Source organism: Candida tropicalis, assembly GCF_000006335.3.
Source record: "Candida tropicalis MYA-3404 genomic scaffold supercont3.6, whole genome shotgun sequence".
NCBI lineage: Eukaryota > Fungi > Ascomycota > Pichiomycetes > Serinales > Debaryomycetaceae > Candida > Candida tropicalis.
In genome coordinates, this window is record NW_003020058.1 from 1,195,245 (window position 1) to 1,213,617 (window position 18,373).

Below are 18,373 nucleotides of genomic sequence, written 5' to 3' on the forward strand. Positions count from 1 at the left end.
AAGTTGTTCTCCAATAGCTGGTATATATTGAAGAGAAAAAAAAAAATTTCACCTTACATTTCGTACATTTATTTTTCCCTTCATCATCAACAAGTTCCCTAAAAATGGCTACGTATGTGAATCATCCTAATATCACAACCAAGTCTTGCATCCAAACGAACTGATGTTCTATTCTGGATTGCTTAGACGTTGATATAAAAAATCATTCATGAAAGGACTATTTTGTTTTAATCAGAAATCCTATTTCATCTAGTCATTTGACCAGATGAAAAGGTGGTGAACATTACCTGATTTCTTTACTAGTGATAGAAAAGACATGTAATGATAAATATACATTGTATATTCACCTAATATCTTGTGAGAGGTATTTTCTCGCAGTTAATGTGAGGTCTTGTCATTGTCAAATCACTTGGAAATTTTATTTTGACTTTGATTAAACTTATCTTACCAAGGGAAAATCAGATTGTCTTGCAGCCCCGAGTTTTTTTAATATCTTCGTTTATTAGCCAATGCCTGATACATCTGTTTTCTTCTGAGTAATTTGTGAATATGTTTTCTTTTAATTGATTGTGAAATAGAATGAACTTGGCTGTTCAGTTCTTTGTTCACGTATATTTTACCTTTCCGGTATATACAACAATCAATAATATTCACTTATTTTTGCATCAAAAGAGGAAAACGCTCGTTTGAGTGTTGAAGATGGAGGTTTTATATTAAACCCGTCTATGCTCAATAAATACTAACTACTTTTTTTTAGCACTTTGAAACCAGAAACTTTGCAAAAGAAAGAAAAAGCTCAACAAAAAACTGCTGAAGAAAGAGCTGCTGCCAAGAAGGTCAGAAGAGCTGTATGTAACACAATTTTTTTTTTTAAAAACTTCAACCTTTCCATTATCCACTTTACCATTATTTTATTGTATTTATTTTTGAAGATGAAGTCAAACCATTGATTATGGCTAGCATTTACTGCAATGTTGTCTTTCAGTTAACCATCTTTCGGGACTGAGAAAATATATTGTATTATTTAGTAAAGTGGGGGAAGGTAATAATTCAAATGAACAATTAAAGTAATACTAACTATTGATGATTTTTTAGGCTAACCAAGAAAAGAGAAAGGTTATCTTTGACAGAGCTGCTGCTTACCAAAAGGAATACACTGAAGCTGAAAGATCAGTTATCAAAGCTAAGAGAGATGCTAAAGCTTCCAACTCTTACTATGTTGATGCTCAAGAAAAATTAGTCTTTGTTGTCAGAATCAAGGGTATTAACAAGATCCCACCAAAGCCAAGAAAGGTTTTACAATTGTTGAGATTGACTCAAATTAACGCTGGTGTCTTTGTTAGATTGACTAAAGCTACCTCTGAATTGATCAAATTGGCTGAACCATACATTGCTTACGGTTACCCATCTTTGGCTACCATCAGACAATTGGTTTACAAGAGAGGTTTCGGTAAGGTCAACAAGCAAAGAATTGCTTTGTCTGACAATGCTATCATTGAAGCTAACTTGGGTAAATTCAACATCTTGTCTATTGAAGATTTGATTCACGAAATTTACACTGTTGGTCCAAACTTCAAACAAGTTAACAACTTCTTGTGGCCATTCAAATTGTCTAACCCAACTGGTGGTTTCAGAGCTAGAAAATTCCAACACTTTATCCAAGGTGGTGACACCGGTAACAGAGAAGAATTCATCAACGCTTTGGTTAAACAAATGAACTAAATGTGTTAATGCGCAATTCTAATAACTATTACCAACTTTTTTCTAATTTCTACTACTTTTTTTTGGGAAGGGGATGATAATTTATCATGAAAATATTCTTTTATGTATTTTCAACTTAATAAATCATTAATTTTTTAAAACTTTTCAATTTTTACTTCTTATTATCTATTTTTATGTAGTGTACTTCTTTTTATTTTAATGGGATTCATATTATTTCGTGTTATATTTCTTTTTTATTTTTTTTTATGTTTCGTTTTATTCTTACCAATCGATAAACCTATACACAAATTGTTCTAACCATGGCAGTCGACGCCAAAAATCAAAACTAAATTTGCTCCAAATCTTACTTCTTCCATAATTGTCGTAAATATATGCTTTTGGGGTTACTGAACATGTAGAAAATAATAGTGAAGATGAACGGTATACGAATTGTAGCATCAATCCAAACATCCAAGCAGACAACACCAAAGTGAACATATTTAGTACAAATATCCTGTTGGATTTATTGTCCTGTTTGTATTTTAAAAATAAAATCCATTGTTTAATTATTGGCAAACTGCATATGAATTCTTTAAGCATGTTGGTTGTAGGAGTTGTTGTTTCATTTGATTGTGACAATAATTTTTCCTTTAACGCTTCAACCAATTTGTCTTGCTCCACAAGACTTTGTTCAAGCTTCTTGATAGCAATATTGGTTTCTGTTTCTCTTTGTTCCAATTGTGTGATTCGTTTACGATATTCCTTCCCTACTTGATCCAAATCCTTAATGGTTAAATCACGATCCTTCAATTTTGAAAGTAATGTCCTGCTCGACTCATTATCTGGATTGTGGGACAATTTGAATTCTAATTCCTTAATATAATTCTTAAGTATAGTATTCTCCTTATGTAGACTTTTATTAACCTCCGTCTGATCATCAAATTGTGATAATAGTCGAGAATATTTAATGTCTTTAGAGTTTAGGTCTTGTGTTTTCTCCTTGATATATTCATCTTTCTTTTTTAACTCATCCCAAAACTTGTATTTATACTCTTTAGTAGCAGATGATGATGATGGTCTACTATCTGATGAGACAGGCAGTGGTAAATCACTACCATTATGAACTTCATCATATAATTTTAATCTCATTTCAATTTCAGAAGTTGTGATTTTAAATCGATTAAGCAATAATATTTGAATATTACCATATTGAACTGATCTGTTTAAAAACATTTTAAATTCTTGTTTCTGTAGTTTCTTCATCGGATCACTTTGAATAAATTGTTCAATTATTTTGTTTTCATTATCATTAAATATCGAATCAACTCGTAATATGGATTGCATTTCATGAATAATTGGTCGTATTTGGGATAAAAATATAAAGTTGGAGTTTCCCCTTACTCTTTTCCAACATATTGATATCAATTTATCAATAGTAGATTCACTATTTGCTATCATGTCGTTGGTAATTGTTATCATATAACCATTGGTTGTAAAAAGTAAATATTGTTCTTTTTTTTTTCTGGCAGGAAAAATGAAAACAACAACAGAGAAGAATCAACAGAGAAACTCGAAAAGAATCAAACACACGGCACGCGTGTTGCTGCAACTCCTTGGAAGTATGGATTAACCAATTCTATTATTACAAAAGGGTGCTATTAACATGTACATACTTGAGTATTATTTATTCCTCTTTAACGGAAATACTATGATCATCAGGTGAAGTTATACCATTAGCTTCCTGTATTGGTACTTCAACTTTAAGTTCAACTTTTGCATCGCAAGTATCAGATTCTTTTGGTTCTTCTTGTGAATTATGATGTCCATTTTCTTGCATCAATTCGGGTTTTGCCGGTTCAATATTATCAGAAATACCTTTTTCTATTTTCAAAATTGGATCTTTGTTTGTTTCGTTTCCATTTATGGCGGAGTTGTCACTTGAAACTACTTTTTCTGAACTTGGAACAACGTCAATTTTTTCGACAGGAGGTTCAGATTTAATCTCAGGTTTGATTTCATTCATTTCATCGTCGTGATTTTGAGATACAACGACAGCTTCATGTTCAACGCTTTGGGAACTTGGTACAACTTCTAAATCACTGACTCCTTCAATTTTCTGAACAGGTGCTTCCACACCTTCGTAAACTGGATGCATGATTAGTTCCAAACGTTTAGCTTCTTTTATTATCTCTTCAAATTCTTTAATCAAATCTAATACATGTAACCATAAATCTTCCAATAATACACCAGAAGCATACAATTTACGTAAAATGAACCTTAAAACGTCTAATTTCTTCTCAATATTACTTTCTCCTGTTGCAACATAAATCATTTCTTGTATTTTCTTATGGTAACCATCAAGTGCTGTAATCAAGTCTTTCATAATTGCCAATTCATTAACAGGATAAGTTGTCAACGTTTTGCCTTGACTGTATATTTCTTTCAAATCATGGAAAGTAATTTGTTTACCCACAATCCCATCCTTTGTAACTCGTTCTCCAATCAAATGACAAGTTGGACAGGTGTATTTCTCACCATCAGGGTTTGAAACTTCTTTGACACATTGCACATGATACCATTCTTTACATCTGTCACATTCCACCATAGTACCATATTCGTATTCTCGACAAATACAATAGTATTTAGATGTAACTTCATAATCCTCTGGAGCAAAAAGTGCCAAAAATGACGAAGAATCTTCATATTTATCGTCATCTGACAAACTAAACTCTGATTTGTAAAGTATCTGCAATAGTTTCTCCACAAGTTTGGTATTCATTGTAAGTTTTGGATTCAAATGGTCCAAGTCAACATCTTTATTCAAAGTAGTAACTAATTTGGAACTTGAAATTCTATTGCAAGTAGAATCGACCCAAGATTCAGTTGCCGACAATCTTTCCAATAGTGAATCTGTCTTAAACTTCAAACCACTCTCTAATATAGAGCTGTATAATTGTTTAACTTCATGGTAAGGCGCATCTTGCAATTCTTTAAATTGTCTAATAATTTTCAAGTTAGCGTGAAGCTTTGACAATTGTAGATAGTTATCCATAGAAAGAAATAACTGTTCAGTACTAAATCTCTTTGCAAGTTCTTCTAATCTATCCAAATCCAAATCATGAGCATATTCATATTTCAAGAATTTCTCTGTTTCAAAGTTGAAGGCATTACTTTCATTTAATATTTCTTCGACTATTTTAATTGTATCAATGTCAGACTTTGATAAAATTTTCAAACCTTCTTGGAAAAATTCTCTTAGATCATCAATAGTGAACACTTCCTTCTTATCACCATATGGATCAACACCCTTTTCAATTAACGCAAACGTTCGAAGCCATTTTAATCTATTACTGATTCTAATTATGAAATCTAAAGATGGAATTTCCAAACCAAAACTTTCACCCAAACTAATCAAGTCATTAAATTCTTGCAATGACCTGTTTTTCTTAGACAACAATAACCTGCTTGCTTTATCAAAATTGTCAATTTCATTCTTGAATTCAACGATTTGTTCAATCTCAGGACACATAAAGTTCAATCTAGGAACTCGTGATACAAGTTCTAATAAATCATTGTAGGAATATGATTTCTCGCGAGAAGATTCATTGCCGTTTCTAATTCTTTGCTGGTGTTTGATAGCTAACAAATTTTGGCATTCATCGACAAATTGATTGGCAGTATCAATAAAAGACCGCAAATTTTCAATATAATCTTTAAACAAACAAAATTTAGTTTGATCAACTCCATCATTTTTTACTGCAGATGACGATATTGAGGAGTATATCTTCTCACCTTCATTCAACAATGTCTTGTACGTCCTTAGCAAGATGTCGGAATTTTCTTTCATAAGGTCTTCATAATTCTTCATCCAATGCTCGAATTCCACCGAATAGCTATTCAAGATTCTGGAAAAACTCTTTAACTTCTCATCGGAGTGATATAACTGAAGCTCAATTTGATGCTGCTTTAAAGTTCCATTTTCGGTGTCTTTTTTATTATATTCCAAATAATCTTGCAATGATAACATAATTGATTGCTTCGTTTTAGAATCAGTTACTAAAATTCTACTTGGGTAAACATTGACCAATGTATCATCAGAAACACTATTTGAATCTTCATCAATAATGACTTCCTTGATCTTTAGTTTCCTAACTTCGTTTCTCAATGCAATCTCCTCTTGGTATAATTGATCATACATTGTATGTGCCTTGGCAAAAATTTCAGAATTGAACAACAAATTAGATCCACTATCATATATTACGGCAAGATTAACCAATAACTTAAATGTCAGGAAACCAGGAATGATATTTTGTTTAGCTAACCATTTTTCTCCTTCAATAGAATAGTTCAACCATGAATTAGTAGCCAAATTAACTTCTTCACATAAATTGAATCCAAATGAAATAGTGGAAGAGTATGATTTTGGAAATTTGATGATATATTCACCAGGATGTTGTATCGTTGTGGTGTATTTAATGCCATACTCATCAAGTAATTCTGGACTAATCATAAATTCTTGATTATATTTAAAACCGTCCTTGTTGTCAACAAATTTGGCCAATTTTTCATTTGAATAAGGCAATCGTATATCACCACCTGTGTTTATCAAATTATCTAGTGTTTTAAGCACAATATCATATTCAACATCATCATCCAGTTTCTTCAAATATGTCAACACTTTTTCAATATCCACTTGTTTTTTATTATTGATATTTGACCTGTCTCGGTTGAGGTTATTCACTTCGGTGATCAATTTTTCAAATTTTTCAAATTCCAGTTCGGGGATGAAATACCACTTTTTAGTAGCTCCAAAAAATTGATAATTAACCAAATTAGTGAAGTGATCTTCACAAGTCCAATTTTCAGTAGTGAATGTCATACCAATGTTTAATCTTGATTCGTTAATATCAAGGTCATTGAGGTCGTCCTCATTCAATGCTCCTAAAACAGTATTTGGCAAAATCGGCAAATTATGCAAATTCCAAGGATGCAATGCTGATCGCGTTAACTTTTTAATAAACTTACTTTCATTATAACGCTTCAGCTCAGCATTCATGTGAGGGAAAAAATAACTAGGCTTATTGGTGCCGGTACTATTTGAAGCAATTGCAAACAGTTTGGAATGGGATAAATTTAAATGTTCACTATTCAAGCAATTTCTGAAATTGATCAAGTCATCTCCCATTCTGACAAACCCAGATCCATTAACATAATTTGGAATATCTTTACCCATTTCTAGTTCTAAGCCACCTTGTAGAAGTGCTCCAGTATCTTTGTTGTTTATGTATTTCCAATATAATTTTTCAATCCCATCCACCGAAATGAATGTACCATCTCCTGAATCGTGCTCAAAGCATTCAGGATTAGCCAGAAGCAAGAATTCTTGAAATTTAATATCTTTTTCCATGAATTGTCTCAATGTGTAAACAGATGCAATTTTAGGTGGTGCCTTTAATCTTGACTCATCTTGTGTGTTATCCATGTAGCAGAGCGCAGTATCTAGCTCTGTTTGTGGTAAAATCAGGACATCTACTTTGTCATTTTGTCTTCTTCTCTTTTTGTCATCAACCTTAACAGTAAATACATTTGGCTGCTTAACATCAATAGCATATGGTGTATTAAGAAGGCAACCTTTAGACATCTTTGACTTAACTGACCTTCTAAAGTCCTTGGCTGAACCAATAATCAATGGTGGAGTATTAGAATTTTCAAGTTTTATTTTTTTATTTGGCGTTGACCCATCTTCTTGCAAGGTTCTCTTGCCATTTGAGTGCTCCAGTTCAACTACTGATGGTTCAGTCAGTTCACCAGAAGAATTATTCTGGTTTTTCTTGGCAATGAGATATTGCTCATAAGGATAAAGTATTTTCTGGTAGGATGATTTCAATGAACTACTTAAACTTGTCATGATTTTACCCTTGTAACCCAACTCTCTACCTATTTGTGCCCAAAGTTTTCTATTGATAACTTCCATGAATCCGCCACGGATTGTCACCGATTGAAATAGTTTATACAAGTCTAACGGACGTTTATCAATCATTGGAAGTTTGTTGATTTGAGATGACGTGGATGTGGTTGTAGAAGAGTTTGAAGATCCCGTTGAGCCACTACCATTTGACTTTTTACCTTCGTGTTCTTCGTATTTTGCAAACTCATCACTTTGATGGAACTCAATCAAGTCATGGTGAAACTTTAATCTCATATAAATTTCATCTTCTGGGGGATTGTTTAATAGTTTATTTGTTTGGAACCAAAATAAATCAGAATTGATTTGAATTGTGGATTGGAATAGTTCTGTGTCTGAAGCCGGAAGCTTTACTTTAACTGCACCATATTTCTTACCAAGTACCAGAAGTCCATCAATAAACGATATTGGATCGGCAATTTGGCTTTCATTCAACAAGTAACAGGGAATTTCATTAGAATTACTTTCAGAAGTTTCTGGAGCAACAGTGATCTTGTTTGGCAAATGCCCATAATCCAATGGTATACTAGCTTTAAGTTTCTGTTGAGGTACACTAAATGGGTTGTAGTTGAAATTTGTCAGTTGACTGTTGAAAAGTACCCGCCTATTCTGCCTAATTAACTCAAACGTTTTCAAGTCTGGCAATGATGAATTATCAAAAAATCTAGACGTTTTAGGGAATTTTGCTCTTGGGTTGTTGGTAACTGTAACTGGTTGAGTATAAATGTTGAGGATGGCATTACGACCCATCTCTTCATTCGGTATTGTCATTATTTCGTACGCTTTCTAACCAAAATTACTAAATTGAAATGTCGACAAATATATAAAAGATTTTTCAATTTCTACTCTTTTAAGTTGATTGTGTAGATAATTTTCTTTTTTTTTTTTTATTCAAAATTTTTTTTTTCTTTATTTCTTAATCCTTTTTTTTTGGTTTGTAATTTATTGTGACCTCTTGATATTTGTTAAGAAAAAACTGACAAAATAATTAAAGCTTCTGTATAATAGTGAACAAAAACCAATCTGTCAGAGTTAGCGTAGTGTGTGTTGATCCCAAAAAAAAAAGACTAAAAAAGGAAACAGTCGTGTACTCTACCAATATCTCGTGACATCTTGTAGTTTCAAACGATTAAGCTCTGGTAAATTCATTGGCTTACCATGAAGAACATCTATAATATATATCTGATAGAGCTATTTCATGGAGGTACATTTGGAAATAACAATAAGCACTTAAAAATTAAGAGGAATTGTATAAATTTGGTCAGTTGTATCAGTATAAGCTACACAAAAATTTGTTACATTTTTTTGGTCAAGACTAGGGGAACATGTAATTATAAATTAAAAAAACGAATCTTAAATCAAATTAATACTACATATAGTCACTAAAACATAACAGCAGCAACAGCAGCAAAACCTGCCAAAGCACCTGCAACTTGTTTAGAACCAGCACCTTCATAAGTGGTGACATTTTGTGGAGCAATAGTTTTTCGTTCCGCATAGGAAGTTGGAATAACACATGGTTCAGTAACTGTGATAGTTGCTGGTTCGTCAACTACAATAGCTGATTCGGTACAGAAAGTTTCTTCTTCACAGACAGTGATAGTAATAGTAGTTGGGTATGGGCAGTAAGTGGTATAACCAGTAACAGTGACACGAGTGGTAACAACAGTTGCTTCATCATCAGCTACCGGAGCTTGAGATGCACTAAGAATATCAGTGGCAGAAGCAGCAGCGACTAAGGCAGAAATGGTGGCGATTTTGGAGAATTGCATTATTCTGTTGTTGTTGTTTTTTTTTGTTTGGAAATTTAACGAATGTATAAGGGTAAGTTAATATTGAGATACTGTTTATATCTTAATGAATCACAACTAGAATAACAGATTAAAAATTAGTGATTGAGTAAAATCATTGTTATTTATACATTTGCTTTACATCTGGATATTTATATAAAAGAAATAAAATAAAATTAACAAGAAAAGACACGAAAAGGTAGCAAGTCGCCATATTTAGTAAAAGAATTACTATTATTGGAAAACTTTGATTGATAATGGTGATATTTTTATTTTCAAATTTACTTATAGTCGTTATTATATTTTAAAGTTTAAAATACCATCAGATTATATTTTTCAGAAATTTCCATACGTAAAAATAATAATAGTAAAAGTCATCTCCTAAGCTCACAAGATTATTATAACAACTTGAATAAGATTAGCAGGTGGTCCAAATTAGGAAAGACGAGATAATAAAATAAATGTGATTTCATCTCTTTCAATGACATATCCGAGAACTGTTGTGATATTAAGTAAGAGGTTACAAAACCACTACTTAATCTCCATATTACTCTTTTAGTTTTTTGCAATACTACTTTATACACAACAGATATAAGAAAAATAAAAATAAACAACTACAACTCAATCTTCGGTTATCAATGAAAACCTTTGGTCATCTAATAACATATTAATAAGGCTTTCATATTGTTTACACAAGAACCTTCGGCAATTTTATTGAACCCTTATGACCATGAATTAAACTTTAACAATTTAGAATCAGGAAGTTTATTAAGGAAGGCAAAATTATTGAGAGTGAGAAGTCATTATCAAATAATAATGGAGGTCTAGAATTCTGTGGATCAGAAAGAACCGTGATCTTTGCTTGTTATATCAAAATTTTTTGATATCCGAAATAGGCAAATATAATAAACCAGTGATCTATGGATTGCAGATGCAAGATACATGATTGCACATCTGGGGTTGAAAGAGGAAATAATAATTTGCAATTAATTAGAAATTTGGTGTTGGGAGCGATGAATTGGTTTTTCATTAATCCTCTGTGTCGATTCCCTGTTCATATTATGATCGCAGAGAAACTACAACATCTATCAGAATTCATTCCTTGAATATCTTTGCAAAAATACAATTTCTTAGTGGTACTTTATCAGTAAGTCATTCATCTCAAATTGGTATTTTTTTGCAAGAAATCGAACCACTCGTGTGACATCCCCCGTCAAAATAAGAGGAAGTACACAAAATCAGCAATCCCCCACTAATTGCATCTCCAAAGAAATAAACATACAATTGAATTAAGCTCTTGAAAATATGAAAGCATAATGTATACTGCCCGTGTATTTGGTCTGTACAGCCATTTTCTACTTTTGTATATGTATTATCTAAGGAAAAACGAAATTATTAATAAGAAACATAAACAAACAAATAAACAAAAACGCCTTTATTGCAAACGAGGCACTTTCGTGTGCATCTATTTATTTTCTTTTGCTTTTTCTTTTTAAGGGAGATAGATAGATAGATAGACGATTACTCTTGTTTAATACCAAATGAGTAATCTCCTTGAAGCCAAGTATTAACCATACTAAGTGCATTCTCTGGTTGATCATAAGGAACCATATGACCGGCATCATAGACTCTCAAGAAAGTGAAATGCTTGTGGTTTTTAACTTCACCAGCTACTACTTTTCCATCTGGTTTCCATGGTTGCAAATCCTTCTTACTAAAAACATCCCCATCAGAATATTCTAATTTATTTGCCCATGCTAAATTACCCAACCAATTACAAATGTAGTCCTTATCACCAGCATAAAGCAAAACAGGAACATTGTGATCTAATAATTCAGCAACATATTGTTGGAATGGTTTCATTTCATCACCATCTAAAATAAAGTTTCTAAAGACAGTATCATCACATGAGGTGAAAATATCAATGTTTGAAGCGCCAACTGCTTGTTTGACATAATCCAAATTCAAGTAATCATCCATGTAATCCATTTCAACATAGCAATTACCTCCTTGGTCGGCACAGTCCTTTCTAATATCGTAAGGATTCAAACCAGTTTGAGCATATGGTTGAAACAAGTGAGAATCACAATAGTATTGAGCCGGAACACAAGTCAAAGCAGTTTGGATATCATAACATAACTGGGTCAATTTAGCACATTTTGGATAGTCCTTTTCCATTTGATCACATTGTTCTGGAGTTAAAACAGCCTTATAGCCACCTTCTCCACATCCCATAGGTTTATATGAACCAGATTGAATCAATGGGTCGGTGATACCATTTCCAATTAAAACTGAAGCCAATTCAAATGATCTATCAGCATTATTGATGATTTCCGAAGCAAATGCAGGAATATAATGACCAGCATAAGATTCACCAGCAATATGGAACTTGTTTTGAATAAATTGAGGGAATTTTTGGAAAAAGAGCTCCAAGAATACAAAAACATCCTTAGCAGCAGTAGCAGTGTTTCTAACTTGTTCTCCACCAGTGTATGAATAACCAACACCAACTGGTTGATCCAAGAAAATAACAGATGCATTGGAGTTCCAAGAGTATGGGTTATAAACTGGTTGTAAAGTCAGGTTAATGGATGATGGACCCAATTCAAAGAATAAACCAGTCGAAGAAGAACATCCTGGACCACCATTGAGCCATAAAATAATTGGATCATTCTTTGGATCATTTCTACTTTCAAAGAACCAATAGAAGAAATGCTTGTTGAGACTATCAATGTCCAAATACCCGGTATATTGCTTGACAGTGTCAAGGCCTAAAATTTCCGGAAATGTTTCCTTGATTCTTAAAGAATAATCAGCAAATTTCTCATTCGATAATATTTCAAAATCAGAAGTTGAAGCAGCAGAAATATCATTGAATGTGTTCTTTTTTGGTTTTTCATCTTTAGTTTGATACTGGCGGATTAAAGCTGCAATTTGAGCAGGAGTCAATTCAGATTGCATATCTGCCCATGCAGTAACCAAATCTAAAGGAGAAGTACCCAATTGCTTAAAAAAGGTTTCAAATTGAAATTCAGCAGCATTGTCATCTGAAGTGAATACAACTTGGTCCTTGAATTGGTTTCCAAGATAAGCTGCCTGAGCAGTAGCACCGAGGGCAACAACTGTGTTAAATAAAGTAAAAGCTTTCATTACCAAATTACTCTAGTCTCTTTTCTTTGTTAGGTTGGGAGACAATATCTGGTGTAAGTAGAAAATTGAAGTGAAGTATACGTCTCTCTGATTAGAATAAAATGTGAACAAAGTCTATCAATAATACTAAAAATAAAAAAAAAAGAAAAAGAGTGTTGTGTGTATTCAAGATATAATTTGGGGAAAATTGTTGATTATGATGAGAACGGAATTTGCATGCGCACAACCGATAGGAGCGATAGCGGATTATTACACTCTCTCTTCAATTGTCTTCTTTTTTTTTTCTTTTTCTTTCTCTAATATACACAGAAAATTAGTGCCGTGCAACTATAGGGGTGAATCTTAAGATGTTTTCCGTTAGACTTCCATTTTTTGTAATCAATTGGTATAACTACGGAAAATATCACTTAAATTATTAAAATGAATATTTACAGGAGACAATATATTCTTGGATGTTGCTGCAGATTCCAAAATCAGTCACGTGATGCATCGATTAGTGCACGACCAACATGAATACAACAGAGAGAGCGAGAAGAAGTAAAAAAAATTGAAGAACGAGAAAGATGAACGAAAAAAAAAATCATAAACTTGTAAACATACACCAAAGCACTGTTGAGAAGGTTTATTCTTTTTTTCGTGAACCGTAAATATTTAACAACCTAATACGTAATAACTGGAATATAAAGTCAAGGCAATAATCAAAATTAGAATTTTTTTTTTCCTATAAACATGCCTTCATTAGTTCCAATTACAACCAGTTCAAGAGTTACAGTATCATTAAATGGTAATACCCCAAACAATGTTCCAGGAAATTATTATGGTAATCAATATAATGGTTATGGATTTGGTGCCAATCAAGCTCCAGGAAGTGGTCATCAAGGTATAGATGATTTGAGAAGAATAGTCATGTCTTTAAGATCGGGACTTGATTCTGAAGTTACTTGGGCATTGAGTCTGTTGACTCGTTACACAATCCAACCATCATTATCCCTTGAAGGGGATCCATTTTTGGGTCACGAATTAATGAAATATTTAATAAAACCATACCAACTACTCAATGAAAAGAAGTATGACTTAATCGACCAAAACGTTATGACCTTTAGTTTAGATGCATTGTTGACATTGAGAAATTTAGCACAAGATCTTAACAACCAACAATGGTTATCCCAGATTCCATCATTTAAGAAGAGCTTGACTGAACTGTTGAAGTTTTTAACAAATTGGTTTTATCATCCTCATGGAAAAGAAGTTAGCTCGTTAATGAAATATGATAATCAATTTTCTGAAGCCTTGAGTTATTTGGTTGATTTGTTGGAACCTTTAACATGTTATTACATAGACAACAGTCGACATGATCCTTTGTTTCACCTATTATTGAATACTTTGATTGTCACTCCTGATAAAAACTTATTTGTTGGAATTTTGAAATGTCTTTCACATTTGTTGATTGTATGGGATAGAAATTCTCAGAAGAACGAAGATGGAGGTGATATTGATGACAGCCACCATGATGATGATTTGGAACATGATGAGGATGACGTTAATTCTACAAACAACTGTATTGACAGTATAACTGATTCACAGCTTGAAACAATTACCAATACCCTTCTTGTTGGGGATAATGAAATAAACAATGCCGTGTTGGAGTTCCTCAAGATGTATTTGTTTTCCGAAGCATTACATGAGAAATACCCAAATTCTGTCAAGGATTCTCAAAGACATAGATTGAGAAAGTTGTTGCAATTAAATTCATCAAGGGCATCATTTAATACGTTGATGAAACAGTTACCATTGTTATTGGTTGGTAATTTACCGTTAAATGAACCTATCGAAAGCAAGCAACCACCATCATTAAATCTAACCAAGAGATCTAAATATTCAGGTGTACCTATTTCACCACCAGAATTGACTGAAGAGTTGTTCAGAATTATTGTACTGTTCCCTGAACCAATGAGAGCATCTACCTGGTTGCATTGTTGCTACGAACCAACAGCTACTGAACAAGGTGAAGTAACACAAATATCAATATGGAAAGCCTATGAAAGTCAGTTTCAAGAAGTTTGGAAACCTAATGCTGATGGGGTTTTTGAACAAAAGTATAAACCACTCTTAACTGCTGTTGATTTTATTAAGAATGTTACCAAAGCTTTCCCATATGCAGAAGCTAAAGTTGTTAGTTTACCAACCGAAGGTGACGTAGCCCCTAAAAAGAAATTTATTATAAAAGGCATTCAACCAAGACAGTTTCCTGTCAGTATTGACATTGGGAACTATGATGCTTTAAAGCCAATGACAGATGTTACAGTTGATGCAGGAGATGAAAGCTTACCAATTGGTCATATTGATAGTAAGAAATTTCAACAAATTTTGGCTACTGCAGTGGATACTATTTTGTTTACTGATACTAGCAACAAAATTAGTAAGGGAAGTTTGAATCTGATCAATGCATCTAGTCATGATTTATTAGAATATATAATACAGGAGATATTAGATGGTTCATCACTTGATTCTAAAGAAAATGCTATTTTCCGTCTTTATAATAGTTATTGGTTACCTGATTTGGTGTATGCTAACCCTTCTTTAATTGAACAAGAAATAATAGATGCCAGTTGGTTAAAGTATTTACTTTAGAGTATATAGAGTTGTAATGAATAGTTTTAAAATATTGTATAATTTATCTGAATCAAGTTTTGTACAAATACACGGGATTTGATTCGCATTGTCAATTTTTATGGGCTGTTGCGTTGCTCGCCTAATGTATAGAAAACGTATCGCCAAAATCCATTACAAACCACGATCAACTGGAGAAAAAATTACAAGAGAGAAAGGAAAAGAAAAAAAAAAAGTAGAAGAAAATAAAAGCAAATACAAAAAAATTAACTCTTCTTTCATTGTTCAAATCTATTCAATATTAAACTAATAATGGCTAACAATCAACTTCCATTCCATGTACGTGCTACTGATGCTGTTCACAGATTAACTGTTTTGGGTTTAGTGGGAATTTGTGTCGTTGGTGGTGGTTCCATCATTTTCAACATTTGGGCCAACTCAGATTACGCTCCTTGGAACAAAGAGAAATTAAAATTCAAAGAAGAACAATACCGTGAGAGCAAACAAGATAACGAATAAAGAGATGAATAGAGATAAATATTGGTTTCAAAAAAATGAACTACCACTGTAAATAGTAATTAAGGATTATATATTATAAAAAACTAAGAATATATTGCGAGTCTATATTTGTATAATTACATTCACTACTTGGATTTGGATCGTTTTGTGTTGGGAATATCTTCTAGTAGCTTTCTCTTTCGAACGAATTCATCTATAACATTCATATCTTCCAGTTTTTTCTTTTTGGTCTTTTTCAAAGGCAATTTTGCATGACTAAGACCTTGTTCTTGTAAATGAGCCATGGTCTTCTCATTCAACTCAGTAACTTCTTTTTTATTCAATGGGTCTAGGATTACCACATCATCATCCTTAAACAGTTGGTTACAATTTGGGCATTTCCCTTCATGTTTAAACTCTTTTAACACTTTGTTGGACAATAAACACCCACATGTTCGAAAATATGAATACCCTTTCTCTATCTCTTTGGTGACGGGACATTGTATATATGGAACTTTATCAAGAATAGTCCAAGAAATATGCACTGGTAATATATCTTTCAACAGATTGATATGACTGAACTCAGGTTTAATACTTCCCTTGTCCTTTTTTGTTGATAGAATGTACTTTAATATATGTTCTTTTATATATAATTTGCCTTTGCAATCACCTACTATTGGATCATTGTTATATAAAGGTAGCGTCGAATAGTGACACATTTTAATTATGTTTTCTTCTTTATCTTCGGCACGTTGAACATTATGCTGGGATTTTATAGTATGATTTAACAAAATATCCAGTCTAGTGGCAATTGTGCCCCCATCAGCTCCCATGGTTTATTGGTGTTGAAGGTTGTTTGCATGAAGAACAAGAAAGAAAAAAAAAAAAACAGTCCAAAAGAATTGTTAGTGAAAAAAAAAAAAAAGAAAAATCAAAATCTACTGGATCTTGATTCAACACTTGATCATCATCAACGACATGGCATCATCTTCACAAACAACTCCTATCGACTTAAATTCATTGGCACCTCAGCAATTGGTAGATTTCCGTAAATCTATTGATCAAGAAATTACTCATTTTACTCAATCTTTACAAGCATTATCTACAGCACAATCAAAATTGAAGGAATGTATCACTAGTATAAATAATTTGGAAAAATCTAAAGAAGATAGCTTATTAGTTCCATTGACTAGTTCCTTGTATATTCCAGGTCAAGTTGTTTCTAAAAATGATTATTTAGTGGATATTGGTACTGGTTACTACGTTGAAAAAAATGCAGATAATGCCAAAGTTGTTTATGATAATAAAATCAAAAAATTAGATGAAGATGCAAAGAAATTAAAAAGCATTTTGGTACAAAAGAATGAGTTGTTGAACACAGTAAACTTAATTTTAAGAAAGAAAGTTATAGAGATGGAAAAACAACAGGCAACTGCTGCTAAAGCTACATGAGATAAATAGATAGTATACGCTTGAATTCATGAAAATACACAATATATCATTGGTTATAATCTTTATTTGTAATAAATGGTTCCAGAAAGGTTTGTTTGAGGTTTCTTAATTTTGTTGCACCTAATCCATGAATATTTGCTAAACCAAAACCATCACCGTTATCTTCTCTACAACTTTCAAGGACAACTTGTTTGATGGATTTGCAATTACCTAATAAATTTGCAACATCTGACTTATTAACCAGTTTAATTCCAGTCAATGCTTCACTAACACATGTATTATAGTCAGTAGCTTTGTTTCCTTCAATAGATTTCTTTGCTTTTGTAGGTGCATCGTCAATACTTTTTGCCGTAGCGATATAATTCCCAGCCTCTTCCTGAGACCAAGCTAGAACCAATGTTAATCTCACTTTGTTACAAAAAGACAGTATTCTACGTAGCGTGTCCTGTGGATTTGTAATATCAACATGTACTAACAACACTCTCAATGCCTTGTCATTGCTATTTGTATCATTGATGATGGATCCCTTGTTGAATTTCCTCCATTTATGTTCAAGATACTCTGGGTGTAAATTGTGGTATTTGAGTGACAAGAACAAGATCTGGAATGTAGGACTGATATAATAATCCGATAATACATTAGAATCATATCGCCAGGGAACCTTGCTTAATCTTGATTTCGTAAGTATCGGGTTATTCTTTTGGTGAGGATTAATAAGTATTTGGCTAGGACCATGGGTTTTGGAACGCGGAGTGGAGGAACGCTGTGATTCCAATGGAGTGACTGGCTTTGCAGTTGCTTTATTTAAAGATGATCTTTGATAAGGACTGGCTCGATTGACTATATCCTTTGTAGGTACAACCGGCACCTGCTGTTGTTCGGACACGCGTGCTGTAGTGGAAGGAGGTTTTTCCAAATTGGTTTCCTGATTAGATATCACGTCGGTAGTGCTACTCGAAACACCACTTGCTGCCTCTCTCATTCTATTTATCCCGGCAAGTATACTTGCAAAAGATGATGGATCTACTTCATTGAGTGTCTCGGTATTATCAGACATTGCTGTGTAATATGTAGTAGAGATATCAACAAAAGATGTGATAGATGTAAGTGCGTACTTTTTTATTTTTTTTTTTTCTTTTTTTGCATTTGATCCCCTTTCACCAGAGCATGAACTGGACCAAGAGTGCTGAAATAATTATCAATTAGT

At 32.8% G+C, this 18,373-nt stretch overlaps 8 protein-coding genes across 8 annotated transcripts; 2 read left to right on the forward strand and 6 right to left on the reverse strand. All coding sequences in view use genetic code 12, as the record gives it.

The window, feature by feature from the left end:
- Positions 1-1,983: 1,983 nt before the first annotated feature.
- Positions 1,984-3,180, reverse strand: CTRG_04818 (uncharacterized protein; the record flags this gene model as incomplete). Its single annotated transcript, XM_002550474.1, has 1 exon — positions 1,984-3,180. The coding sequence occupies one exon, from the start codon at positions 3,178-3,180 to the stop codon at positions 1,984-1,986; it is 1,197 nt and encodes a 398-aa protein (XP_002550520.1).
- A 205-nt stretch (positions 3,181-3,385) lies between these two features.
- CTRG_04819 (uncharacterized protein) lies at positions 3,386-8,437 on the reverse strand (the record flags this gene model as incomplete). The annotated part of the gene is made up of 1 exon (XM_002550475.1): positions 3,386-8,437. The coding sequence occupies one exon, from the start codon at positions 8,435-8,437 to the stop codon at positions 3,386-3,388; it is 5,052 nt and encodes a 1,683-aa protein (XP_002550521.1).
- A 611-nt stretch (positions 8,438-9,048) lies between these two features.
- On the reverse strand, positions 9,049-9,438 carry PGA26 (Pga26p; the record flags this gene model as incomplete). The annotated part of the gene is made up of 1 exon (XM_002550476.1): positions 9,049-9,438. One exon carries the CDS (start codon positions 9,436-9,438, stop codon positions 9,049-9,051), a length of 390 nt encoding a protein of 129 aa, XP_002550522.1.
- A 1,539-nt stretch (positions 9,439-10,977) lies between these two features.
- Positions 10,978-12,606, reverse strand: PRC3 (carboxypeptidase C; the record flags this gene model as incomplete). Its single annotated transcript, XM_002550477.1, has 1 exon — positions 10,978-12,606. The coding sequence occupies one exon, from the start codon at positions 12,604-12,606 to the stop codon at positions 10,978-10,980; it is 1,629 nt and encodes a 542-aa protein (XP_002550523.1).
- A 729-nt stretch (positions 12,607-13,335) lies between these two features.
- On the forward strand, positions 13,336-15,237 carry CTRG_04822 (uncharacterized protein; the record flags this gene model as incomplete). The annotated part of the gene is made up of 1 exon (XM_002550478.1): positions 13,336-15,237. One exon carries the CDS (start codon positions 13,336-13,338, stop codon positions 15,235-15,237), a length of 1,902 nt encoding a protein of 633 aa, XP_002550524.1.
- Positions 15,238-15,860: 623 nt separating this feature from the next.
- Positions 15,861-16,547, reverse strand: CTRG_04823 (uncharacterized protein; the record flags this gene model as incomplete). Its single annotated transcript, XM_002550479.1, has 1 exon — positions 15,861-16,547. One exon carries the CDS (start codon positions 16,545-16,547, stop codon positions 15,861-15,863), a length of 687 nt encoding a protein of 228 aa, XP_002550525.1.
- Positions 16,548-16,692: 145 nt separating this feature from the next.
- Positions 16,693-17,166, forward strand: GIM5 (Gim5p; the record flags this gene model as incomplete). The annotated part of the gene is made up of 1 exon (XM_002550480.1): positions 16,693-17,166. The coding sequence occupies one exon, from the start codon at positions 16,693-16,695 to the stop codon at positions 17,164-17,166; it is 474 nt and encodes a 157-aa protein (XP_002550526.1).
- Positions 17,167-17,212: 46 nt separating this feature from the next.
- Positions 17,213-18,223, reverse strand: RAD10 (Rad10p; the record flags this gene model as incomplete). The annotated part of the gene is made up of 1 exon (XM_002550481.1): positions 17,213-18,223. The coding sequence occupies one exon, from the start codon at positions 18,221-18,223 to the stop codon at positions 17,213-17,215; it is 1,011 nt and encodes a 336-aa protein (XP_002550527.1).
- Between the last annotated feature and the right edge of the window lie 150 nt (positions 18,224-18,373).